Genomic DNA, 27,256 nt, shown 5'->3' on the forward strand with positions numbered 1-27,256 from the left:
GTTGGTTTTGGAGGTTTTTTTAATTATTAAAAGGTATATGACTGCTCTGAAAGGGTACATTCATTGACATACACATTTCTGCCTGTCCTCCACCCACAGGTTCTATTCAACTGTACTACACTTCCAATTTGTACCACTGCTGCCTTTCTTCACATCTGACTCATTACAGTTGCATTCCTTAGCTGACTAACAAATTTCTTGCTCCGAACAGTCATCATGCAGCAGAAAGAAAACCAATGGCCTTATTTCACCGTAGTGCCCCCTTTTGACAGCAAAGACAAAGCACCCGGGGTGGGTTTTTTTGATGCAACAAGCTGGAGAAAGTACCCATGCTCACCCATTTGCCAGACACAAAGAGCTGCAAGCCTTACCTATGTTTCAAAAGTAGACCGAGTCAGGAGACATTTTTAGTAGGCAAAGCTGTGCGCAAACCCATCTTTTAGAAATTGTACCTCAAATATGAACTTTTCCCAGGAATGAAAAAAGCACATCTAAATTTGCTAAAGTTATTGTCCTTTATTCCAAGCTAAGAAAATTTAAGTGATACTTATCAGCCACTATTCTCAAACACATCACCTATACAAGGAACTGGTTCCAGCATCAACAAAGGCACAACTAAGAGCAAAGAAATACTAAACAGCATAAATATCTCATCTAGAAGATGACAGCAGCAACATCAACATGTCATTACCATAGTTTCCTAGCATCACAACAACTACACATTACTGATAATCCTTAACTATCCATTTCACCATTGTTTCAAGAATCTTTTTACTACTTTAACAAAAATTTTAAACAAACACACAATTAAGTTCTTTTGGAAAGGTTAAAAATCAAAATAGCTCAACTAAGAATAGAACTGAATGCCACATGTGAGCCAGGAACAAAACGTAATCATGGGACTTTATAGGAACATTTAGGTCAGGCATCCTCAACTTGACTCATCACACCCAGCAGCTTAAAACTTCACAGCGACCAGTCAGGGAATCACTTTGTTCATACAGATCAAAATGGTGTATCACCACCTAACCAGAGCACAATAAAGACTTGCTTTTTTGGGTGAAAATAGCGCTGTCAACATTTGCTGTCTGAATGTTATAAGCTTCCTGTTAATATGCAAATAATCCTAGAATTATCTTTCAAAAGCAAGGAAAACATTCAAATCTGTTTGTTTACTTTCTACACACAGGAGAACAGTAAACTGAAAATCTACTCATGAATTATTTCCAATGAGTCATTTTCTTACAAAGTCTACTATTCACTACTTCAAGGCATGTGGGAATTGGGAAAAGGGCTAAACATTATAGTCTCATTTGCTTAACTGAACCTTATGGTTAAATGTACTTGCTGAGAAGCACAGCTCAGTGTCTTCTTCAGCCATAAGCCAAGCTCAGTATCTTTAAATGTGAAGTAGACACTGGTGTCAGCTCAAAGCCACATGTTTTAAAGCTTCTAGCTATAAGGAAATGTAGTTTAAAAAAAAAACAAAATGGCAGAATGCTATCAATTTCATGGAAAAATATAATCAATTCATTAAAAGCTCCAACGAAAACAAATGGTGCGCAGGTGTGTGTAGAGCAGCATCAGGCAACATGCAGGCACCTCAATAAAGGAGGCAGAACCAGCTTCTACTGTTGACATTCTTGGAAGCGTTCAAGCAAATAAATGACTCCAGAGAGTAAGAGCTTGGATTCTCTTCTCCCTCACTGGCATAACTAAATTAATAAGCAAACAATAACTCATAACCATCTATAATTAACTTCTAAAGTTCAGCAAAAATACTTGCTAAAAATTAAGCCTGACCAAAGTAAGGGAGGGCAGCCTAAATTCAAGATGAATTAGCTTCCTGGGATTTTGGTAACTGGAAAAAGAGAAAACAAGGTCAGGGCTAAATATGCATAATATGAGAAATAGTCATAACCTCTGCCCTACAGTGATACCCAGCACAACACAAATTTTCACTTCTGAGCTGTATACTGAAAATCGGGATGTTTGCAACAGTAAAATGATGCGCTTATACATGCAGAAAACGTTTTTGGAAAAAAAGAACGTTTCTCCTCAAATGACAGAGAAGAAAGATATAAAATCAGTTCTTTACAGTTATGTTACAATGCCTTTTGGTTGTTCCTAAAGGTTTCTAGTACACAGAACTCTATCTAGTATGTAGCTCCAACAGTACGAACCCAACAGAACTGAAGCCTTGTTCCCTTCTCCTACTTTTTTTGCTCCTCCCTGATAATTTAGTACAAGAATAAGAGAACAACAGGTCTCATCTTTCTAGCCAGCTACTACCAGGCAAAATAACCTTTGTCCCTCTACTCCAATTCTCTGTCTCCAAGCATCCTACTGCCTTTCTGCATCTCAAACCAAGAACCAAGCAGATTATTTCTATTCTATGGCATCTTTCATTTGGTGAAAATTAGGGGGGGAAAAATTGTTTTCTCTTTCTGGTCTAAAGAAAGTTACTATTTTCAGGCTCCCACACCCCACAGCCCCCCCCCTTTGCTGGAGTTTCAGAGGAGATAAATTTGATTCTTAGTTGGCTGAAATTTTTCCTTTTGAGGTGATATGTGGTTTCACACATCAATTATCTGTATTGTGCTGAAGGTGGTGAGTGTCAAATGACAGGAAGGACAAAAGAGCTGGCATAAGTTTAACTTGTATACTGTGAAGTTTACTTGGGTATGTAGGGCTAGTTAAGGATGCTAACCAGACACCACAGGACACCGAACATTGCCTTTCATCTGCTTAACAACATATTCCTTATTTGTACCAATGGGAAGAAATGAATATGTATTTATTCTCTTACCCATTCCTGAATCTTTCTTAGTGCCATCTGATATGATATCCACATGATCGCTGTCTACATCATAACTGAAGAAGTCATTCAAATAAGTCTTTGATCTCTGGCCACCAAATACATATAAGCAGCGATTTTTCTAAAATAAGAAAAAAAAAGTCTTTACAAAGCTCAAGAAAGTATGTTGGCCAAATCTGACCATTAACAGAAACATTAATGAATCAAAGAGTAACAGATATGTTCCCTGTAAGTTTAAAATCATACCTTAACTATCAGGTCTATCATTCTTAATTTTCTAAGTATCTTTTACTGTTTTCTCCACAAAAATTCACCAGAAAACAATTATGCAGAATAGTATATTACTCTCAAACTCAATAAAAACTTAAGAATTCTTGATTTGGATTCTTGGTCATCTTGATTCTTGAATTTATGATTTCTCAGTTGTAAGACCTAAACCATTAAGGGCTCACAGCTCCTCTGCCCCAAAAAGCCTCTTAAAAATGCAATTTTAAAGACTTGTTTTTCATTATCTATATGATACCACAAACCTGGATCCAACAGTTTCAACTCCAGAGTGACTACGCAGATTTTACATTGTTAGCTATTGTAACCCTGTCTGATCAAGCTATAACTTCAGAACATTAAAACAGCAATTCATTTTCCAAGTTTAATATTTAAGAATTAATAGTCTCCACGTCTAAAACCCATTAGATCATACACTTCACTGGTAAAATAAAACAAAACAGGAACAAAAGACTGTCTGTAAGAGAAACCATCCAGGTACCAGCACATTACTAAACTCAGAGCAGGCAAATGGCAAGCAGTGAGCCAAGAATAACATGTTTTTTACTTCTTTCAAGTTTGCCAAGTGGAAGGTCCATAAGAGGCAGATTATTTTTCTTTCAAATGGTTGAGAAAACAGCAAAGACCTAAGCTTCCACGACCTGTGCTTACAGAAACCTGTATTCTTAAGTTTTCCATGGAAACATAATTGAAAAATCCTCAGGTACCTGTGCAGAATTTTGTATGGCAGTATGTTTTTCATCAGATTAAGAGAGCCATTCAAAACAAAAATAAAGTGAAAGCTCTAAAAGCATAGTATTCACTACAAAAATTCCGAACTTTCTTTTAAAAGGGAAAGAAATAAACTCAGTGAATTGTTCTAACTGGTCAGTTTTGAATTGGTGATACCAGTACACACTTGAATGCCACTATCTTAATTCACTTCCTCTTCACTCCCAATTCAGAGTTTAATGTCAGCAAAACTCTACAAACTACTTACTACCACTAAGAAGCTGCCATGTAAATTCCGTGTAGAACTGCCACTGCACCACACCTCCCTATGCAAGCATTCCTGTTTGATGCTAATCCTCTCTGTACTATTCCACTGAAAATACACGGAAATCTAGCACAGAATAGGATACTAACTGTCCTCCCTTTAACACCCTCACCCTCTAGTTCCCGTTATGCACTTAAGCAAACGTGGGGTTGACAAGCACAACCAGAAAGGCGATAAAGGTGGTTTTTAATAGCAGTATGAAACAAAATGCTACACACACCCCAACCTCCCCATCCCTCTGCTTTTCCATCAGGCTCTGGACAAAGTTCCCATAATACCATCTGGGCCCAGCTGTTAACAGCTGCTCAAGACAACAAGCAACAGCTGGGTGCTCAGCACAAAGAAATACGAGGCCTGTGCATCTCAGTACACACCCAGTAAGCCCCCGCACTAGTCAAGTTTACCATTCCCGTAACTATGTAGGCTATCTACTAGATGACAAACTTCTAAGTTGCTCTAGCAGCTTTAAAAAGAAAAACCTTTTAAGCCAAACTGAAACATAGCATCAGGGTCTATTTACCATTATTCAATTAGAATCAACTATTCGAAATTCACCTTGCTTTTTACTTGAAATTTTACTCAACTGAAGTCATAAAAGCTCCAACACTTGAATTAATACCACCTGCACTTACCAAAAAAGCATCAGAATGCCAGCAAACATAAAATCAAGTGAGATGACACACTGCCCAGGAGATTAAAGCACTTCAAACTTGCAAGAAAAATAAAAAACAGATGCTCTCCTTAAGTTCAGGCATCATAAATTTAAGTATGGTGTGGATACTTACAGAATGGAACAACATACAATGTCCTATTCGAGACTGGATATCCTCGGGTCCGGCATTACAGGAATCTTCTCTCAGAAGTTTCCATGTCTGACACTGGCAGTCAAAAGCAAACAATCCACTGAACTGTGGTTCACTGGCTCTGCTGTCATCAACGCTGCCGTTGCAGGTCAGAATCCTGCCTCCAAAGGTATATATCATGTGTTTTTCAGAATCCATACACATCTGTAAGAATGACAGAAGCAGTTTTAACCCAGAACATTAAGACTTGAACACTAAGATTTAAGATTGAACATCCCTCCCCTGCAAGCGATAACTACTAAGCTAAGACAATGCTCTGCACATCTCCTAAACCTCTAACAAACAGAAAAGAGCACACGTCTTCATGGTTGATAGGTATTAATCTCAGAAAATTCATTAAAATATGAGTCTAATTTCAACTTACTATTTAATAAGCAAAAAAAGAAAATACTAGATGTACCCTCTGTCACCTAAAAAACTTGCCTCTAACTGCTGATTTCAGGGCAAAAGATTTTAGGTTTTTTCACTGAGATCCGTAGCCAATTCTGCCACGAAGTTAAGAGAGCACTGCCTTTGACAACGGCTATGCAAGGGAAAAAATTCTAAATCACTGCTAATGTACTGGCTATCACTCAATCGATCCAAAAATCAGCCTGTGATTTGTTACTCAGATTCCATGCATATGTTTATGCAGAAGTAATGGGGCTAACAGTAAAGTAGGAGCATAACCTGGTCAAGGATTTTTGATGAGACTGCAGCAGAAATACATTTATCCCCAAAACCTGAATTCGGGTTATGGCACACAGGAGATGCACTGCAGTACAAACCAAACAAAAATCTCTGACTCCACGTGATGTTTTCAGACACAGTGCAACACAGAGGGTTACAAAACACCACGGAGTGGGGGGAAGACAAGATTACAGTGAGAAAGAGATGCTACTCAGCAAAGCCTACACAAAACACTTCTAGTGCAGCACATTTTTAAAGGTTAAACAAAAACCGCTATCACAGTAGGTACTGAGGGAGAGAAGAGGAAAGGCTGCAGATTGATAAAGAATTCAGGGAGGACATTCTTTCCTAAGAGACAGCAGGGGAAAAAAGAAGCAATTTCAGAAGCAGGCAAACAAGGTACAGAGAGTAGCCTTGCCAGCTGACAATTTACTTTTGCCTTTTCCCCAACACCTGGGAGGCTGGTATTTGTTATTAATAGAACAGAAAGACTGATTGGCTTTTGTTCTGCAGACAACACGTATCTTTAATTTTCCGTGTCAGCAGAAACACATATTGTGCTGGCAAACAGCAGCTTTGGTTACAAAACAGCTAGTACCAATAAAAGCAGTTCTTGGGCTGCTTTAAAAATGAGTACTGATGCACTGTTTCTTGGCCATGCTTTATAAAATCAATTTAGAACAAGATACCTTTTTCAAGTACACAAAAGACATTAAACGCAATCTAAGTAAAAACCATATTCAGTTTGAACACATGGATAGGTGTGATTTTTTAAAAGATTAATAGCCACTCCTTTAAGGTGTTTCAATCTCTACAAAGCAAGCACACTCTACAAATTTTAGAAGATATATTCTGAGAGAACCTTGATCCTGTTGGCCTCATGTCAGTGCCTTGCTTAGAGTATTCTTCCAAAGGTACTATACACAGCTTTAAGATGTTCATTCCCCAGCGCCCTCCGAGTAGGCAGATCTGCAAGCCCAGCTCAATAAGACTGATTAAAACCAGATGAACTGTGCTTTGAGCTTTAATAAAATGTGTCTTAATAAAATGAATTGGTTTGCAAAGGTTTTAATGATACTTCTGACTCAATTTGATTAGGATACTAGTAGTCAGCGGCATCAGACAACAAGACTATTAGAATTTAATAGAGAGCAGATCACAGCCTGCCTCATCATTATGTTACGTGGTACAGCACTTCTAAATCGCAGGAGACTACAACCAAAATTGATTCACAAACACTGAGAACTTGTACTAAGAGTATCAGCGCAGCTGACCTGATGATCAAACACCAGCTTTGGACCTCCATCTGCTGCAGTGTCTTCACTTAGTAACATCCATGTGTTTGTGTCAATGTCGTAGCGATAGAAGTCACTTTTCAGAGATTTGCTGTTCCTCACAGAGGAATCCAGATAGCGTCCCAACGTGTAGATCTGCCTTCGTTGAATATCAATGCACATCTTGTGACAAGATCTGGCACTAGGACCACTCTAATAAAGAAAACAACCATAAAATAAAGAGAATAATACATTTAATATTGCTCCAGGTAGGTCACTGTGCACTCGCTAAAGGCAAATAAGCAACTGGAAATCCTTTGGAAATTCAAGAAAATCTGCTTGTAATCAGACAAATACAGGATTAATATATAAGCAACTATGTAACAGGACATTCCACAAGTTTTGTCCTTTAAAAGGACACCAGCAAAAACCTTAACACGTTTTTTACCACAAACTTAGGACTTGAAGAGTTTTTGGAAAATTCCTTAGAAAACAGTCTGTCTCCTCCAGAAGTATTTTCAGAGGTGTGTGAAAGCTACTTGATCTTTCAAAAGTAACAGAAATCTATGCACACGAGAGGCAAATTAAGATGTCACAGCCTATAAATAACTCCACAGGATGAAGATTAAGAAGTGTTCTATTAGAAGAGCCTCTGTTTTGTTAATAGGCTGTTTTCTAACAGATCATAACCAGACACTCCCACAAACAATTATATCCCGTAATGGGTCTTCGAAGGTAACAAAAGCACTCTCTGTCCTTCACAAATAGATACGGCCATTCCAGTCTCCAACTCCAAGGAAGTTTACCACAGTAAGCAAAACTGCCACAAGTTATGATCTTCAAGAGAAAAACAGAGTGTCCCAGTCAAATTATTATGTGCTTATCCATCCAGGAGTGCTCAAGTTAAATCAGAGTAATTTATTCAATGACATTATGACAATGCTATGCAGTACTGGGCAGTGTCCCTTCTGCTTCCCACATCTAACTGAGAGCCTTCGTACTCTCCTCTTGAAGCATGACAGCAATATTCCTGTACTCCAAAATACTAGAAATCAAGATCTGAAAAGCCTTACTTGCAAAATATCAGACAAAAGAAAAAACTGACATCTTGCCTATAAATAAATTCTATAGTTTGTGTAATTTTGGCACTTCCTAAAGGAGGATGCCAGAACAAGGCTGGCTCGATGACTTTGAGAGTCTGGAAATCAACATGACAAGTGATAAAATTTCAAGGGATAACAAAATATAATGTGTACAGAAGACTGAAGTATGAAAGAAAAAATATATTAAAATCTATTGAAAAATAAAGATTACGCAAGTAGGTGAAGATGTAGCAAATCACCACTTATTAGAACACTTCCAGTCAAAGAAAAGTAGTCATGCCATAACAAACAATCATAATTTAGGTTGGAAAAGACCCTTAAGATCATCAGGTCCCACCATTAACTCAACACTGCCAAGTCCACCACTAAACCATGTCCCTAAGCACTACATCTACATGTCATTTAAATCGCTCCAGGGACAGTGGCTTCACCGCCTCCCTGGGCAGCCTGTTCCAAGGCTTGACCACCCTTTCCCTGAAGACATTTTTCCTAATATCCAATCTAGACTTCCCCCGGCACAACGTGAGGCCGGTTCCCGTGTCCTGTCACTTGTTCCCTGGGAGCAGAGACCGACCCCCCCTGCCTACAGCCCCTGCCAGGCAGCTGTAGGGAGCCACCAGGTGCCCCTGAGCCCCCCCTCTCCAGGCTGACCCCCAAACCTCCCCCCGCCGCCCCCCCAGCCCCTGCCCGGCTCTGGACATGCTCCAGACCCTCAGTGTCTGTCCTGCAGCGAGGGGCCCAACACTGAACACAGCATAATATTTGCTCAAAATGCTACCAAATACTGCCTTACTGGGGCATGGGGGGTGGGGCAGAAATCATCTTCATAATTGTATCATTTAATGTAAAAAAATTCTACTAAAATTATTACTGAAGCTTAAAATATGCTGATGGAATAAACCACTAAAATGGATAAAATACGAAAGGAAGCATTACAACTTTGCATTCAAAAGACTTTACTAATGTTCTAGAATCAATTTCTTGATTAAAAAAGTTGCTGTAAACTGTTTACAGTAACTCAAATGACAATCTGAAGAGGTAAACTGAATTGTTCATGTTTTGTAAATACGAAGTATTATATCACCAGTGATTACAGCTTTGAGGATTAGTTACTTCATGGTTTGTTAGTTTTTTTGGTGGGGTTTTTTTTTTTCTGAAAAGTGTACTGATAGAAATGAAATATTAGCATAATATCCCGAAATGCCACAAAAGTTCATTCATTGCCTTTGGTCACATGGAAGCTGACAAAGGCGGCTGAAAATACTCTATCTACCCTGTTCCCAGAAAATACAAAGCAGTACCTTCCATAGGACCCTTTTCCAAACACACAGGGTGGTTTCTTTGCACAAAAAGTATCAGTTTGTGTGTTCACCAAGTTTGCTCCCGATTCACAAGAAAGTAACTACAGTAGACAAAGTCCATCTCTCATTACGTAGCTGGGACGCTTAATGATATGCCATTTCTCCCTTGTCGAAGAGCACATATTTACCTTGGCGCAGCTGCCTGGTAGACCAAACGGTAAGATCTACTCGTGTTATCCGATTCTCCCCATTTTGCCAGGTCACTGCAGTTTTTTAATTGAACCTGCCGATCTAGCTATCTTCCCTCACTCCCTCACCTCTGTATGCTCTATGGGCTAAAGTAAATCCTGCCCCATTTGCTCAAATAACATCTTTAGCACTTTCAAGAATAATTCTTCAGCTTAATTTCCAGACCTGCCTCACCATGAAGAGCTGCACCATCAACTGAAATTTGTCTGAGTACAGACACAAGGCTGAGATGCTCAGCACCCACAATACCAGTTCCAAGCCATTCACATCAACAGCACAGTTGGTATACTAGCAAAGTATACAACATACAAATTTCAGCTCCTAAGATTATGTTAAAATGAGACAAGAATTCAGGAAAAATGTCTTCTTTCCTGATTTATGTACTGGTCACATCTCACAGGGCCATATCTGCCTTTTTAAAGGGCTATTAAAGGTTTTAAGTTTGATCATTTCATCTGTACAGACACAGAAATTTCATCACCTCAAGTCCACTTAAGAACTTCAACCCCTACCAACTTGCAGACCCCGCCATAGCATGAGCTATTTCTTCTAATAAAGAAGACTTCACACAATTCTAATCTTTTCTCAAAGAAAACCGGAGTTATTCTTGCATATCCCTTACAAGATCATATGGAACCTGCCAAGTTTCCAACTTAATCTACGTGTTTACCAATACAAGTAAATAACTTCATTAAACAGTGGTACACATTGGTTTGACATTTGAAGCAAGAGGGGAAAGGCCTAAATCCGTGTTCACATGGGAGCTACTCAGTTTGACCATAGAAGTCCTTGTAATTTGTGTATACTTCAAAGGGGGACACAAAGTTCATTTACAAAGACAGATATGGGCAGTCACTGAAAATGAATAAAACACTTCCAGGCACATGTGGTTAAGTGAATCAAGAGCCCGTGGGCGGCTGCAAATGTTCATCCAAAAAACCACATACTTCATGTGGTTACAATAGCAAGCCTGTTGTTCAGACAAAGAACACACTGCCGCAACTTGTCATGGAGAAAGTGACCCACCAAATTCAAACAGGAAAGTTTGTTGATTCCAGAAGCATTCAAAGAACTTGATCCCTTATAAGCACAAGTGAGAAAAACTGACCACGTAGACATGACACACTCTAACCTACAACTCAAGTATGGTTATAGAGCAGGACAACCTTTTGTCCCCTCCTGCCACAATGTAGGCTGGCTGACAATCCATGAGTTAAGGTCCAAGGTGAGCAGATCTTTGCGATCTCTATACCCTTATTCATATTTGGGCCTTATCACCAAAGATGAGTTGCAGACACACACAAAGTACTTGCTGCAATTGCTACTGCTCTAAACATACTGACTGCCATTCCCAAACTTATTTGCAGCTACTGAAGAAAATTTCACCTGCATACTGATAACTGCAAGGGAGTATTAAACAAGTCCAAGTATTCTCAAGCAGAGCAGCAGGCAAATAAGTTTTGCCCAGTTTCTGTTTATCTGCACTCATAACAAATCAAGGCAAGACTTCTCATTAAGGACTTTCTATTAAGTACTTCCTACATTAACTACATTCTATAATTTTATGATTCTGCTTTTCTTTAGATCTAGTTTCATTGAACTGTGTTCAAAGTTGTTTACATGTAGGATCTACATTTTTGCAGATGAAGCTTCAAGGACTGATTAACTGATTCAGTTAAGGTATTACTTCCCAGAGTGAATCTTAGTTAAAGAGACTCTAGTAAGTCACATCCAGCAACAGCACCCAAATGATCTGAACAAACACCGGCTTTGGGGACTCTTTCCAATTCTCATCAGGAAGCTTCTGGCACACGCACTGCAGAAACCACACGTGAAGGAAGCTTGTGACTAGGCTAAGTTCTTATTCAGATGGCAAGCAAAGCATTATGTTGCTTCAGCCAGTCCCTCTACTTATGCCAAGGCTGCAAAGGCAATAGTAAAGCATTAGCATATCACATTTCTAACCTACTGGACAGCAAACAATACCAAGGATTACTAAGCATGGGCACTGTTCAGTTTCTGTGGAACTCAGTAAGCGCCCACACAGAGCCAAGACTAACCTGAACAAAATGGCTCTCTGCCACCCAGCACCACTGTACAATTAGCACAGCATAATAACAGCTAAGACAGATTAAACAGTATGTGCCATGACCCCATTTTAAAGTGCTACAAAACACCAAGTTTCTGTACCCTACTCCAATAATCTTCCTCAAACAGGTTGGTCAAGATGCAGTTCCTCCGGTCTCTAAAATACAGATAAATGCCCTGATGAGGGTGGGATGGTAGGGAAAGAGGGTGAGTATGTATAGCTAGGAGTACCTAAGACAGGCTTTCAATCCTTTAAGCACCCAGGAGTGACCAAGACCAAATAGGATTTTTTGGTTTCGTCAGCGCTACGCGAAATTCAATTGTGCAATGCCAAGTGAATACACAGTATACTTTATGAAAAGCCTTCTCAACATGCTAAGCCACTTTATAAAATCTAATTAGAGCTTTCTTCATTTAACTTGCAAATGCTGAAAGCAATTATCCCACTTAAGGACTAACTTACAAAACGTTTTCAAAAAGCAACACAACAGCACCAAGAGACAACACTGCCTCCTTAGAATAATTGATTTGTTCCTATACAGGAGATAAAGGATTGGGACTCAACTCCTTAGGGTAGGGTCTGTTCAAACAACTATTTATGCCAGAATCAGCATGCATCATCTTAGCAACGGCATCCTGGCATGCTCTGCTAAGGCACAAACATGATAGCTTTCATTTCTTGTTTTTAAATAAATGTCCTATGAAACTGCTTTAATGCGAACAGGACTGCAGGAAGCCAGTTCCACTCCCCATCCCACCCACCCCCAAACAAAAACTGGGGAAGCTTGGCCTCTTTTGGTTATCATAACCTTTTATGAATAAAGGGGTTTCAGTTGCAAGAAACTCTGTTTTATTCAAACAGATCCAGATGAAAAACCTCAGGAGCAAGCCTGGACCCTGTTCAAGAGTCAGGGAAATAAAAACAAAGAACAGCTGACTAATTCTCCCTTCTCGGTGCTGCAAAAGACTGAATGGAATGTGAACACTGCCTCCAGTATAAAGTTCAAAAATAAGCGTCATGAGGTAAATGCTCTTGTCCTACAGCAAACTAGGACGAGGACATAAAATGACACAAACAACCTACTTTGTTTCCAGTTCTGAGAGCACTCTGTCAAGCAACAAATAGCCCCTCCTGCCTACACACAACTGCAGAGATTAATTGCTCTCATTTCCCACTGTCAGAGTATAATTCACTTCCTCCTTCATTCCACGCCCCTCAAAAAAAAAAAAAAAAAGGAAAGTTCACCACAATCTTGAAAATTAAATGAAATGCATATTATTCTTGGCATTCGTTCAAGTCTATACATTTTTAAGATTAGAGCTTGTTAGTGCTGTATCAATGCCAGTCTTCAGCTAAAGCGTACTCCCCAAGTGTTTAAGCTGTAGCTCAAAACGATTTTACTCTAGGCAAGTACTAAATTCAGCAAGAGAAATAAATACAGCCATACACAAAACAAAACACTTTCATCCCATAGAAGTTGCTTACAGAAGGCATTTTAATTTTCTTATAACCTAGGAGTGTCAGAAACCTAACACAAGAATTGCATCTATTGCTTTTTACAGTAGCATAGGGCATTTGTATTCCCCATTAGCCCAAAACACGCGGAGGCTGATGTATTGCTTCTAACACCCCTGCAATCACTGGCCACATGCCAGCAGCACCAAGTCCAAGAGGGAGCAGGGTCTTACACATTCAGTCATACTACAGGAGCATCACGACAGTACTCATGGCCAGAGCAGCCCAACACAGGCACACAGCTAAGGGTATACACTGTCTATAAGGGTTCCCTAAGCACCCAAAACCATCCCATAAACAGCATATTCCGCTACTTTTTCCTACCATATGATGACAGAAATCAGTGCTACGCATGTCATTTGATGTCCGAGATTGACAGCTCTAGCACTAAACAAAAACCTTTGAATGTCACACTGTGTAGCCACAGCAAAATATTAAACCGGGGCTCAAATATTTCTAGAAGCACAAGATGGGAGTCTAACTCCAAAATAACATATTCTGGATGTTGAATGTACACTCCATTCATTCAATTACTCTGCAAGTTTGCCTTCTGTAGAAGCTTAAAGCAGCATATGAAGCTAACAGTTACACTAAGTCAGCAGCCACGCATTTCCACTCCAAGATCCTCTTGCTGTTATTCATGAAAGATGACAGGTATTCCAGCTTCCTTTTACAGCTGCTGTGCTTAGCTATAAAGAATATTATTTGAGAGTATGCAAATTAAATATGTTCTGCCAATAAGTATTTTGGGAGGCCTATTAAATAGATCAGAATCTGGCTAAGAATCACAACACTTAAAACTTGCCAGGACCAGTTATAAAGCTATAGGTCCACAATTTTTCACACAAAACAATTAAATGCCTTACAACAAATATCAGGTTTGAATACCAAAAAGTTTGACAAATATTTGCAAATAATTAACTATTAATAAGTCTAGCCATAATTAAGACAAGGAAGATATCCCTCGGTCAGCAGTTGACATAGTATTTGAGCTATGCCTAATCTGCTTACAAGTACCCTCCTATAGCAATGCAACGAAATAGATTTCGTTCCAAAGTCCTTTCTGGGCATCTGACTCAGACCTGATGGAGCAAATTAAAGTCAGAGGCAGCTTTTAGCACACTGTCTTGATGCATCTCTAAGGTGGGAAAACAAAATTTAACAGGATGAAGCTTTTTCTTCTTCTTCCTAAAAGCATGCAGACATTTCAGATAGTCCTAATTTCTCACTGTTGATACTTCACAGCCTCAAGATGAGCCTTCCACAAAGAGACTTTCCCTGCTTAGACTAGAAGTAAAAAATAAACGGCCCAGTGTTCTATTTTTGAAAGACTCTTCAATGAGCTTATAAATCGAAAGATTAAGTTCAGAGATCATACATCCTGATCCTTATGACTGCAGTGGACTGGATTTGATGACTCATGAGGGGCCCATCCCTTCCAGTCCTACATACAACTTTACTCACAGTTTGCTTCATCCTTCAGTGATCACTGCAGGTTCACCACAGCACACACTAGCAGATTCAGTGTAGCAGATGAACACTGCTATGAAAATGAATAGATACTTAACGTGCTGTTCCCATGAGACTGATTACCTGTTAAAGATTAGTTTTCCTGCAGGACTGTCTGCAGAAACAACTAATTCCAAGTTATTTTCATGGAGGAATGAACTAACACATGACCTATAGGCTTCTGATGAATCCTGATTAACAAACCTCTAAAGGAATAAAGTGCCCCCTATGAACTGACTCGTGAACTTTCCAAAGCCCCAATATTCTGCTTCTGACATCTGTTGCGTGAGTTTGACTACAGTGCAGAAACAACATTGGCAACCAATGCCTGAGTTACTGTCAGGACAGGGAGCCGCATTCCCGGGTCATTTCTGAGCTATGCACTCTCACTTGGCTTGCTCTCACACCAAGGTATCATCAAGGCCTTCCAGCAATGCATAACACTGTGTATCTCTTGTTGCAGCAAATCAAGGCATCCTATGACCAAGAGAATTTTTAGGCAAGCAAGTGGAGCAAAGGAAAGGGGGAAAAACTCCCAGAGCTTCAAATACACGAAGTGTGTGAATTCATTCTTTCATTCACATAAATAAGGCTGCAGGAACACATATGAAGGTCTCATCTAGGCTTTAGTTTACAGTCAAAAATATGTCATCCAGACCACGTGATTCACCTTACAAATGCAAACAAGAGATCCACTGAAGTAATACCCTAGTAGAAGACAACCTTGCAGCAAAAGGACATCAATACTGTGCTAATTCTAACAAAAGGCACAATTAACCTGCAAACCAAGCACTATTCACACTGATGAAACATGAGTAAAATTATAGCTTCTTAAATTTTAACAAGAAGGTCGTTGATTTGTTACACATTGACTGCTCAGCTTTGCTTTCAGTAACACTGATGAAACACAACAGACGACCCACCACAGAACCAGAGCTTTCACCAGCTCTGAGAGATGGGCCCTCAGGACAACATCCCTCATGTGCCGAATTTAACTAACCCCATTAACAATTGCAGGATGTTGAATGAGGTCACTTTTGCATGCATCATAAGTTCACGCTGTCCTCTCATTACCAGTAACAATGGCTAGTGAAGGTCCAGCCAAGAGAGATTTTTCCATAGATGCAAACTCTTCAGCTTAACTACAGTCACACTTGCAGACTAACAGGCTAGCAGGCTGAAAAGAATTTTTTGAACTGTTTAGCCACAAAGATGAAGATGCAGCAAGGCTCGAATTTTTGAAGGTTTGTTTTGTTTTTTTTAAATGTCCTTGAAAAGCTGGTGATAGATAAACATGAAATTTTAAGTTTAAATACTTTTTCACAGGCTTTCAAATGTCTCTGAGAAAGCGAAGACAGTCTTAAACAGATGACAAAGGAGTAGTTTGTACCCAGAGGTGTCAGAAAGTCATAAAAGTGGCTATATGATTCTTCCCCTTGGGCTAACCCATGGCTATGAGATTCCCATCTCTAGGATACAGACAATAAGTACAGCTTAATGCAGGCTTCCTCTATTAGCTATTACAGCAACATAGCAAAGGATAAACCCCCACATATATATATATATATGAGAATAGAATATTTTCTACATTCAAAAAACAAACGGAACTGTGGAGATTGCCATGTCTTCTTTTGAACCAAGTGACAGTTGAGGAAAGCCCTTGTGAGATTCCACCCTGGTGAGACCCACACACACACACCCCACACACCCCCCGCAGCGCTGTATCCAGCTCTGGGGTCCCCAATGTAAGAAGGACATGGACCTGTTGGAGCGAGTCCAGAGGTGGCCAGAGATGATCCGAGGGCTGGAGCACCTCTCCTATGAAGACAGGATGAGGGAGTTGGGGCTGTTCAGCCTGGAAAGAGAAGGCTCCGGGGAGACCTTAGAGCACCTGCCAGTACCTGAAGGGGCCGACAAGAAAGCTGGAGAGGGGCTTTGTACAAGGGCACATAGCGACAAGACAAGGGGGAATGGTTTGTGCAAGGGCATGTAGTGACAGGACAAGGGGGAATGGTTTTAAAAATAGAGGATAGAGTTAGATTAAATATAAGGAAAAAAATTCTTCCCTGTGAGAGTGGTGAGGCACTGTCACAGACCGTCCAGAGAAACTATGGCTGCCCCATCCCTGGCAGTGTTCAAGGTCAGGTTGGACGGGGCTGGGAGCAACCTGGGCTGGTGGAAGGTGTCCCCGCCCGTGGCAAGGGGTTGGAACTAGATGGTCTTTGAGGCCCCTTGCAACCCAAACCATTCTGTGATTGTATGAAAGATGTAGCTTCTGAAACTTTTGTTTATATCACTTTTCAGAACATAACTTTGTTATCCAGCTGCAGAAACCACATCAATTACCACCAGAAGTGCAGCACACAGCTAGCCTTTGCTGTATCATAGTTTCAGAAACAAGGAATCTCCCATTCTGCAATAATCTACACAGACGAAAGTCAGCCAAGAAACAGTACAAGCATTTTCACTGGAGGTCTGCAAAGAACCATGCTAAACACTTCTCTTCCCTATACCAAGAAGAATTAAGCATAAGGCAGCAAGCACATGTTGAAGACCTTTTAGAGACAGAGTACTGAAAACAAAGCATGCACAGGGCAATGCAAGGACTAGAACGCAACAGTTCTTGAATACCAGCATAAAATCTCCATCACATACATGCCCTGTCATTAAGTCCAATTAAACATACTAGGCTCTTTCACCTCCACATACCAACGCGCTATCCATTTTGCCAGTATAAGCTTTCTGGACTGTCTCGAGAGCATAAGTCCTAATTACCTCTAAAACCCAGCGGCAGAAATACATTATTAGCAGCAAGGTCCACAAAAAGTTACATTTTCAAGCATGTAATTACCCAGACAATTTAGCTAAGGATTTGTCTATTACACTACTTAAGAATGTTTCCCCTATGTTACCATGTTGGGATAACTAATATTTCTTTGGGGACTTCTCTATTTGTACAGCTTGAGGAGCGTTAATGTAACGGAAGTCTTTCACAGTCCAGCTGAAATAAGACTACTCTGCTCCCAAGGCAAAGTTGACTGGTGTGTGAAGCTACTTTCACCCTGTTGGCAAGAGAATAAGCTTTCCTCCCACCTTCTACCCCCACATTTCTTTAAAATCCTTTTTCCCCATCCATTCAGTGTGAAATGCAGGGTTCCAAGGATTCCAGCTGTCTCTTTTCTTACAGGTATGTATTTCTGTGTCTTTAAAACCCAAAAGGATATAAATCAGCGTTCCTTATACCACTATTGATTGCTTCACTAAATCCTTACCTGATAATGCTGTAATACTTTAAGCAGTTCAAGAATGTGTCATCTTCCTGGACACACATTCTCAGTCACCATAGTGTGTCTCTGTATACTGCCTCATCTGCAATTAACAGGGAACTGGACGATGCAATAACTTCCTAATGAAGTCATACAAGTAAATTAAACCTGCATTCCAGATCAGAGAGGTAAACTCATCACGAGCTAGAAGTGGTGATTTTATCGGAACGTAAACGCCACAAATCAACTATGCATGATGTATTACTTCAAGGTGTAAAAGTAGTTTACAGGTTGCACCTTTTGCAACTGGAGGCTTTATAATGGTTTGGAAATCCACGTATAATCCGAAGACTGGCACACGCAAGCTCCAGGACTGCCAAAGCTTTGCAGCCTTCACAACACTGCGCATAATGCATTTATTTAAGTACTCCCTTCTCTATGAGACTGACTTAAATACCAGCATGTGGAAGAAAGGAACCTCTGCGCATTGAAACATCTGGTATTAGGAATAACTGAAGTTTGGCTGGTTTTCTGCACCTTTTTCATGCTGAAAAAAAGAACTACAGGTACCTAGTGATGGAACTGAATAACTTAAGACCCAGAGCTGTTTTAAAATGTGGGTGATCTTTTCTTCAAAAAAATGTCAAAGTTAAAAAAGACATATAAACAAGGGTTAAGAGGACAGAACTCCCTAGGCACACAAGGTAGCACAAGCAAGTAAGTTACCTTTAAAAGCTGAAAACCTTTTCAAAAGTTTACTTAAAAAATGCAAAATAAAAAATTAGGTACTACGCCCTCAACAGGGTCTTTTTGTTTTAGGCTCTGTGTGGAAACCACTGGAGAGTTAAGTCAGCCGTATCTGAAAGTCTCTAACATTTTGGAGAAAGACTAATGGCTAGAACATTTTAAAACCATTATGCTACTAAGCAGGGAGGAAAATAAAACATTAGCATGTGACATTTAGGACCAGCCTAGAATACTTTTTATTTGGTTCACTTCAGCATCTGCCTTCTTTGTCCCTACTTTTCTAGGCATTTACACTATTTAGGAAGTTGGCTCAGAGGTGTATCTGCAGTATCCAAGTTTCTATTGCAGGCTTTTGGGGACAGCTGCTTTCTCCCTATGTGCTTTTGTGGCACCAGGCATCTCGTACAACTGAGCATCTGTACAATTGGAACTACTCAGAAGCAGAACATGGCAGATTCAGTATATTAGATCTCAAGCCCATAAACATCACAGTATTTGAAACAAAAAACCCTCGAGTTACTTAAAGCGTCTTCCAAACTGTATCACCATCTGTGGGAAGGAGTCAATATTTGAGACTAGTTCAGTTACTACACTGGAAACAGCACAGGGTAAAAGCTTTACATAGATAAGCTTACGTATGTCTGCATCACAATCAAAAAAAAAAGTCATAGGTGTCACAAACTCTTACAAATGTATAAAATGCTTGTGTGGTAACATGACATTGGGTAAATTCATATACGTCAACAAATGTAAAGAAACGCATGCAGACACCATAGAAAATTTAACTAGAAACACAATAGCAGATGAAATTCACCCCAGTTCTCACTATTGTGAGAGCTTTCTATACTTGTCAGCTTTTACTTTCAGTGTCCTGGAAAAGCACTTTGTGTTAGCAGCAAACTGTCACCTTACAATACATTGATTTTCTAGATCATTTTGAACCTACTGAACAGTAGACACTTGTTGACCTACACTTCCCTTCATTGTGAGAAACTATTTATCCTCTCAACCCATGACAAGACCTTCACTTCTGTCTTTGGCAAGAAACACTTAAAAGTTTGAGAAACACAGCGGCACGTAAACCTAACTCATTTGCACAATTTCCACATCCTGCACAGAGCTGATTTGCGAGCAGGGTTTTCCTCTTAAAAAGTCAGAATTAGGATAAGTCAACATACCGTATTTACAAATATGCACCACAGAAGCTACCAATTTGTGCAGTAACACAGTTTGAAGGGAGATCCTGTATCTCTTCTCATGTCTCTAGGGAATACTGAAACAATGTATAGGAATACTAGTAACATACAAAATACACCAACTATCACGCTTCTTCATTCTCATTTATCAAAACCCCAGAGGCATCAACATCCCTCAGCATTTTGATCCTATTTAAAAATCCACATAACTACAAATTTACACCAAGCAAACTCTTTCCAATGGTTCACTTAGTGTCCTCTTGTATTGAATTTCACTAAATTAGCCTTCAAAAGAGAAAGCTGCTGCTTGGAAACTAGAACTATTAGACATCAAAACACACACATTAGGTTTCTCTATTAATTGACACTGGCCTAGAATCAAAATGCCCAAGGAATGACAAGGCTTGTTTTTTCAAAACTATTTATTCCCAAATGCTGGAAAGGTCTACTGATCTACAACCACAAATAAACCCTGGAGACAACTGCATTTGTCAGAACATTCCACTTGTTTCAGGGTAAAAACCCTTAAAGGCTCTTAGACTAAACATGTTTTAGCAATACTTCATGCCAACTGATCCATAGAGTTGTTGCATACTCGAGTGCTCCACAGAAGAGATGGAACTTGTGGGTACAGTTCAGAGGTCATGAGCTGCTCCACAGTGCATCCCCTTGGAAGGATGCAGTCTTAGAGAAGGGTGATTAGACAAGAACTGCAGGAGCCCTGATGGATCCATACACTAAAGGGTGGCAGGGAAGTTCTCAGGTCAGTTTGTTTGTCAGCAGCTATGGTACACGCTGGAGGTTCAGCCCAACGCTGCAAGCAGGTCATCCAGACCCTCTTTTTAAGACTGTAAGTGATCAGCTACTCCAGCAGAGCTACAAGCATTTTTTCCTGACGTAAAAAGGACTACAGAAAATTGGTAGTCTAATTGTTAAAAACCACAAATGCAACTTTAAGTAACAGAGACACATTATCTCCAGCTCAGTGACAAATTTTGAAAAACAGCAGCAACAGAGTTTACCAAAAAGGTCACACAGCCTTTTCAGAACACACTGCAACGAAAGCTACCAGTACCTTTATCCCAAAAATGTCACTGTGCATAACTTCTATGATAGCACTGGATAATATGCAACTTTTACCATATTCCACTTGTGTCCAAGCTGAATTATTGAGCAGCTAATTTAACCGTTACCGATTAATCAGTACAAAAGAGTTAGAAGCAGAACCAGCAGCACAGTACAACACAAAAATACGACTAAGGTCTACTGAAACCTACTCTGAATATTTTTAAAAATTCCATTTCAACAGACATTTCCTTTCAGCAAATTGTTTGTGAACAGTCAATGTCCCTATTAGAGAAACATCTGGAGTCTTTGTTTTTGAATTTGCTTCTCAAAATTTGATATTGACCTTTTCATTTCTAAATCAGGTTTTATCCAGATCTCTTTAGGAAAAAAAACCAAATCCAAAACAAAACAAAACCAAACCCAAAACAACACACTGGTGGTTTGCAAGTACAGCTGCTGCCAGTTCACTGTACCTCAGTAAGTCACCAAAGCACTGGACTATGCCTCAGCAGGCCGCCTTCTGAACTCCACTGCAGACTACATCCACGCAGAGAGTCCTTCTAGAAGTCCGTTTCTAAAGCCACACACATTTCTTCACACTTGTCTCTAAGTACATCTCTTCTTCAAAGTTCCCCATTCAACTCATTCTTTTTTTTTTTTTAATTCCCCTATCTTGCTTCCTCTAAGCCCAATTCCCATCTTCCGTTTCCATTTCCTGACCTTCCACTGTACCCTGTAACTGTTCTTCCTCCCAAATTCTTTTATTGCCACTTTTTATATCAACCCATGACTCTTCTACTGTGTCTCCTCCACAGCTCTCCTTTGCACAGCCCTTCTTTCTCCCATCCCGGCGTTACTCTGCTATAGTCAGACAAGAGGAACTTGAAAACATACACTGCTCCTGGCATTGCTGATGCCTTGCATCCCAGCCAGGCCTCCCAAGCTTTTACAGAAGCTCAACTGGATGCGGCAGGATCCCAGAAAAAAAGGAAATTAATCCTTTAAATACCAGAACTACCCACACTGGTTTGTGCAGGAAGAAAGCACAGTAACCCCTTTTTTGCCAAGAAGGCCCTATTTCACTGCAACGTGAGCTAGCCAAATGTATATGCTAAGCAGCCACAAAGCAAGAAGGAAAGTAACAGTAGAGATTTAAAATTGTCATGCCTTCTTTTCTATGTCTGTTCTTCACTTTCCCAACCTCTTTATAAAAGGGAGACAAAGGAAAGGAAGTCCAGCTGTTTATCTTTACCATTAGTCGATAAGAGTCCCAATTTCCCCTTGGTATTACATCACACACACCCCTCCTTATCTTAAGGAGGTCACTTGTTGGGTAAACAGTGAGAAAAATAGTAAACCCCCTGGTTCAAGGCAAACAGAAGCACAGCCTACAGGACTGCGCCCTGGAAGACTAAAATCCAGCTTCAGCAGCATTATCAGTAAACATACAAGTAGCCACATGCAGTGATGAAAGGGCTAAGAGTGAAAAAACCCAACTTACAAGGATACAAAGTTTATATTTTTATAGTTATAAATATATTTATATCTTTATACAGCTCTATTATGATAGAAACCAAAATATCACATTTGGTTTCATTATAGCCCATTTTATAAAGGATGTTTGAAACGTTAAGTGCATGACAGGCACTGAGATCTGAAGGCTACAGGAAGTGCCTTACTGTGAGATTTTTTTTCAGCTCAGGCTGTTTGTCCTATTTGATTACAACCTCTAAACACCTTTGCCAGGAAAAAATGGCTAATATTAAAGTGTTATTTCATCAGGTAGAGAAGCTCACAAAATAAGCTGTTAACAAGAAGATGTTTTTATACTTCTTTCAAATAGTTAAGCAAATCAACTCCTGAATTTGTCAGAAAGTACTGGAATCTCAAACTTTTGATACCTTCAAGCAGGGATTGCATGCATTTCCTGAAGTTATGCTCTGACAAACAAGTAACAAACTCAAAACACAATAACTACATGAAACTTCAATGCTTCACAGCATACAGTAAACTGAATTACACAAGCCAAAGGTCTCAGATGCAGGTTTTTTTGTTACCTCTTATAAGCCAAGCAACATCCATTTCAGAGGTTTCATACATCAAATACTGAGCAAAACAGGCCAAGGAAAGTGGCTCAAAGGAACACCACAAAAGCTCTCGGGATTGTGTGGCCTCTGGCAGTTACCCTGTCCTCTACATTTCTGTCTGTTAGCCGTCCATTTCTACACGTTTTGATAGAAGCTAAAAAAACCAAACAATTTGTTCTGAGGCTCACTACCACCATCAGGTCTGAAACATTTATTAGCAAGTCTGGTTGTTCAGTCCTATCAAATTATTCAACTCATGTCCTACTCGCTGAACTGGTTTCTGGCCAATTGGACTGCTCTTGAGAAATAAACCTTTCCCCTCCAGCAATCTTAACACTTAAAATTGACATCCATCTCACATTTTCCCAATGTAAGCATTTCAGAAGTCCTCAGAACTTGAAGGTCTGGATTTTGTGGCTCTCACTGCATGCTACACATCAATACAAGCACTTCAGAAGCACGGCATTTTTCTGCGCATCAGTTCATTTATTTATTAACGATACGTACATTTGCAGAACTTACCTCTTTCTCTGTATCCCTGGATATACAGGTCCACTGGTTTTCCTTCACACTGTATGCCCAGAAGTCAGCCAGATCCTGAGTTCCATCCCAGCCACCAAACAAATAAACAGTTTCTATTAAAAAAAAGGAAGAACATGTTAATTTTGTTTTAAAAAGAGAATGTCTTTAAGCAGGCTAATACCTATAAAACACGTCTGAAAGACAGACTATCAGAACAGAAACTGAAACTGAGTCTTACTTAAAACACTGCTCCTCTCTGAATGGAACCCAGTCACTGAGACAAAGAAATGTGGTTTGATTTAGTAATCGAAGTTTTTAGGATTGATAGACAGCTCTCAAGAAGTCATTTGCTATTTCTACATTACATAAGAGGCAATCAAATCCACCGCCTTCTGATTAAAGTTCAAGACAGACAAACAAACAATATTTAACATTTTGGATGCTATGCATTTAAATCTATCAATAACATCTCAGCTTGTAGCCTGTTAGGTGCAAAAATCTATGTATTAGGAAGACTTCTGAGACAGCCACGGCAAAGCTTTTCTGTTTAGTCCATCCCTTAGAAAAGTTTACTTCACCCATGAAATCCTCTTCCAGTGAAATACTTTGCATAAAGTAACTTACCTGATGTCACAAAAGCAAGTAAGAGAGTTACAGATTTAAATCACTGTTTCAGGCCTATCTTCAGAGTCTGTCACCTAAACCCCCCAACTGCTCTGCACACAGCAAGTTTGAAGGCTTCTCAGACTCACTGATAAAACTATATGAAGCCTCTGAACATGGGGAAGCATTTAAGGAAGAAGTCTCTGTTGTGACATGGAGAGATAACTAGGCTGCTCCCATTATAGAAACATCACTATCTGGTCTCAAATGCTAAAAATACTTCATTTTTAGACTGCATTAACACAAAACACAAAGCCAAGACCAAGAAGAACACACCACTAAAGACTCACAGAGCTTTGAAAAACTCCTTTAAAATCCACAAACCAGTTCTATTATGGAGATAATGGCCAATTTTTAATCCAACACCAATTAAAGAGCAGAGTTAGAAGCATGACTATAAAACGGGAATAGTCCCTGACCCTTACCTACCATCAGGGTAGTGGTCATCACCATGGAAAGGTTACCCTGGTTCATTAACTTTAATTACCCTTCCTCCTGGACTCAGGGCTCCCAGTGTTCCCTGCAAAGAGCAGGTCCCTTTGTGTGCATAAATTCTCACAGCTCACAAAACCCACATTACCACAACAGCTTCATTGATAGCCGAGAAAAATAAAAGACTTGGCACCAGCTAAGTATCCTATTGGGGCCCTGCCAAAACGTCATGCCTGCCTGTAAGGGCTTTGTTGTCTCAGATGAAATTTAATAGCAAACCTGAATGAATCCGATGAAAACTCAGATTCTGAAAGTTACCTAAATCAAGCTGACAGAATTAAATGGCATGTAAGCACTGAAAGAGGAGTACAGTCATACAGCTACTGCAAAGTATGAGCATCCCGAGAGCAACAGTGATAACACAAATGTACATGCATAGTGTGCCAAACTTATTTTTCATCTTGATGTAAAACTGTAGCTCAGATGAAAGAAAGGCTCCATCACTGTCTAGGCTCAGAATGACTATCATTTTTTTTGTCTTATGACTTATTACAGAACTATATAGGTATTGTTATGGGATGACTGTACTTTTAAACGAACATTTCCTAATGCATAAATGCATCTGTTGCTGGTAATGTCAAGAAAATAACTTCTCACAGTTCTTCTAAAGTCTGCAATTTGCTCCAATGGTATATGGAAAAATTGTTTGGTGGTTTTTGGTTTGGTTTGACTGGAAGGTGTGTGTGTGTGGTATGTGTATGTGAGCGTGTGGTGTGTTTGGTTTTGGTTTTTAAAGTCAAACTTTGCTCCCCAATTTCCCCAACCCGTATCACACTTTCTGCTTTATTTGTCAATTCAGATTTTGTGAGGAGGTTGTGGGGTTATTTTTCACCCTGCATGCAGAGATCCAACCAGGACAGAGCCAGGATATATGCCCAGCACTCCCAGGCACTGCCACCTAAACAATGTATCAGCAAGTGCTCAAGGAAGAGGACAGACACAGGGAAGAAACCACAAACTTCCAGTTAGGAGTGGGAAAGCTTGAGGGGAACACAGCAGTCTCACATCAATGTAACTATTTCTACTTCAGTAGCACTAGGGAACTCAAGATGCAAGCATCTTGCTTTGGCAGAGGGAAAGATTCTTCCTTTGTATCAGAGCAATATGTAACACAGCAATATTGATGCTGCTTTATTAAAGCAAACCTCTACTCTGCTTTAGGGACAGAGCAGAAGGATTTTCAAACCTACCTGCAAGGCAACAAAAAAAACATGAAAGCAGTTATATTTATCTAAAGCTTCTACCAGCTACATTTAGGAAGATACATTCCTCCTCCAGCATCTTAACCTTATTTCCTCTACATTTATTTTTGAATGCAAATTCAACACTCAGAATTAAATATGTTCTGTCAATATTTCTAAACTGCTTGCTCAGTCAAAAATGTTTCTATAATATCTGAATTCTTTTCTTCCCTTACTCTTTGGAGGACTAGAAGGTGCCAGAGCACTCCTCAAACGATTAGAGAACATACATTCCCAAAAATTAACATATTTCCTGTCAACCTTTCCTTTAAGTTCTATTTTTCAGAAGAGTATGCAAAGCAGACTTCTCCAATCTATACCGAATACCAAAAATTGCAGAGTAGTTTCAGTCTAGGTTCACATATGTTCTCCAAGTCGGCTTTTCTAACTTCTGTTAACTCCATCTTCTCTGTATACTGAAATCCTCGGTGGGATCCTGGTAGCAGGTCTTTCCATCCGATCAGGATGCTACATGGCAAACTGCTAAAGCCAGGCTAATAAAAGATGCTTGGTATGCATAAGCATCCCTGTTTTCACCTTCTAACAAATAGGCACAATGAATACATTCCAATCCTGGTGACAAATTTAACTAAACACTTCAGTCAAATGGTATTTCCATGTTCCTGCTAGAACAGCGCTCCACAGAATATAAAAGAACTATGGACCAAAACAGCTCTGCAAGCTGTCTGGTCCATCAGTCATGTCCCAAACCACTCAGTGTGGCTAACTTGCCTGTGCAACTTGTCTGTGGTGGAAGTATTCAGTCACACTTTGACTATCTCCACAGATGTTTATTTCAGATTATCTGGACACCTGCTCCAATGACTGATCATCTTTATTACAATTCCTCCCTCCTCAATATCTAATTGGAATTTCCCTTGCTGCAATGTGTCCACTGCCCTTTATCCTATCCCTCTGCATCCCCCAACAGAAGTCTGCCCCCTAAGCACCTCCTCATACATCACGTACTCCATCCCCTGACCACCTTGGTGGCCTTCATTTGGCTTACTTTCAGATTGTCACAACACTTACTGTACCGGACAGCCCAAGCTGGGCACAGTACTCCATATGCAGCCTCAAGCACCAAACAGAGAAACACCATCCTTCCCCTTAGCCTGTTGACTGTACTGCTGATACAGACTAGCAGGAGGCTGGCCTTCATCGCCACAAGGGCACATTGCTGACGCACATTCAGCTGTCTACCACCTTGCAAATCTTTCCATCCAGTCAGTTCCCAGCCTATACCATTGCACACAGCTGTTA

At 39.9% G+C, this 27,256-nt stretch overlaps 1 protein-coding gene across 4 annotated transcripts in view; it reads right to left on the bottom strand.

Annotated features, from left to right (window-relative positions):
- Positions 1 to 27,256, bottom strand: part of MKLN1 (muskelin 1) — a 98,157-nt gene that overhangs the window by 22,801 nt on the left and 48,100 nt on the right. For all 4 annotated transcript variants that reach the window (XM_040595008.1, XM_040595006.1, XM_040595007.1 and 1 more), the window contains 4 exons: positions 23,598 to 23,710; positions 6,946 to 7,158; positions 4,925 to 5,146; positions 2,810 to 2,939 (listed from right to left, as the gene is read on the bottom strand). In XM_040595008.1, coding sequence (XP_040450942.1) covers positions 2,810 to 2,939; positions 4,925 to 5,146; positions 6,946 to 7,158; positions 23,598 to 23,710 — 678 coding nt within the window. The remainder of the gene's footprint in view (positions 1 to 2,809; positions 2,940 to 4,924; positions 5,147 to 6,945; positions 7,159 to 23,597; positions 23,711 to 27,256) is intronic.

Source organism: Falco naumanni, chromosome 5 (genome assembly GCF_017639655.2).
Source record: "Falco naumanni isolate bFalNau1 chromosome 5, bFalNau1.pat, whole genome shotgun sequence".
Lineage (NCBI taxonomy): Eukaryota > Metazoa > Chordata > Aves > Falconiformes > Falconidae > Falco > Falco naumanni.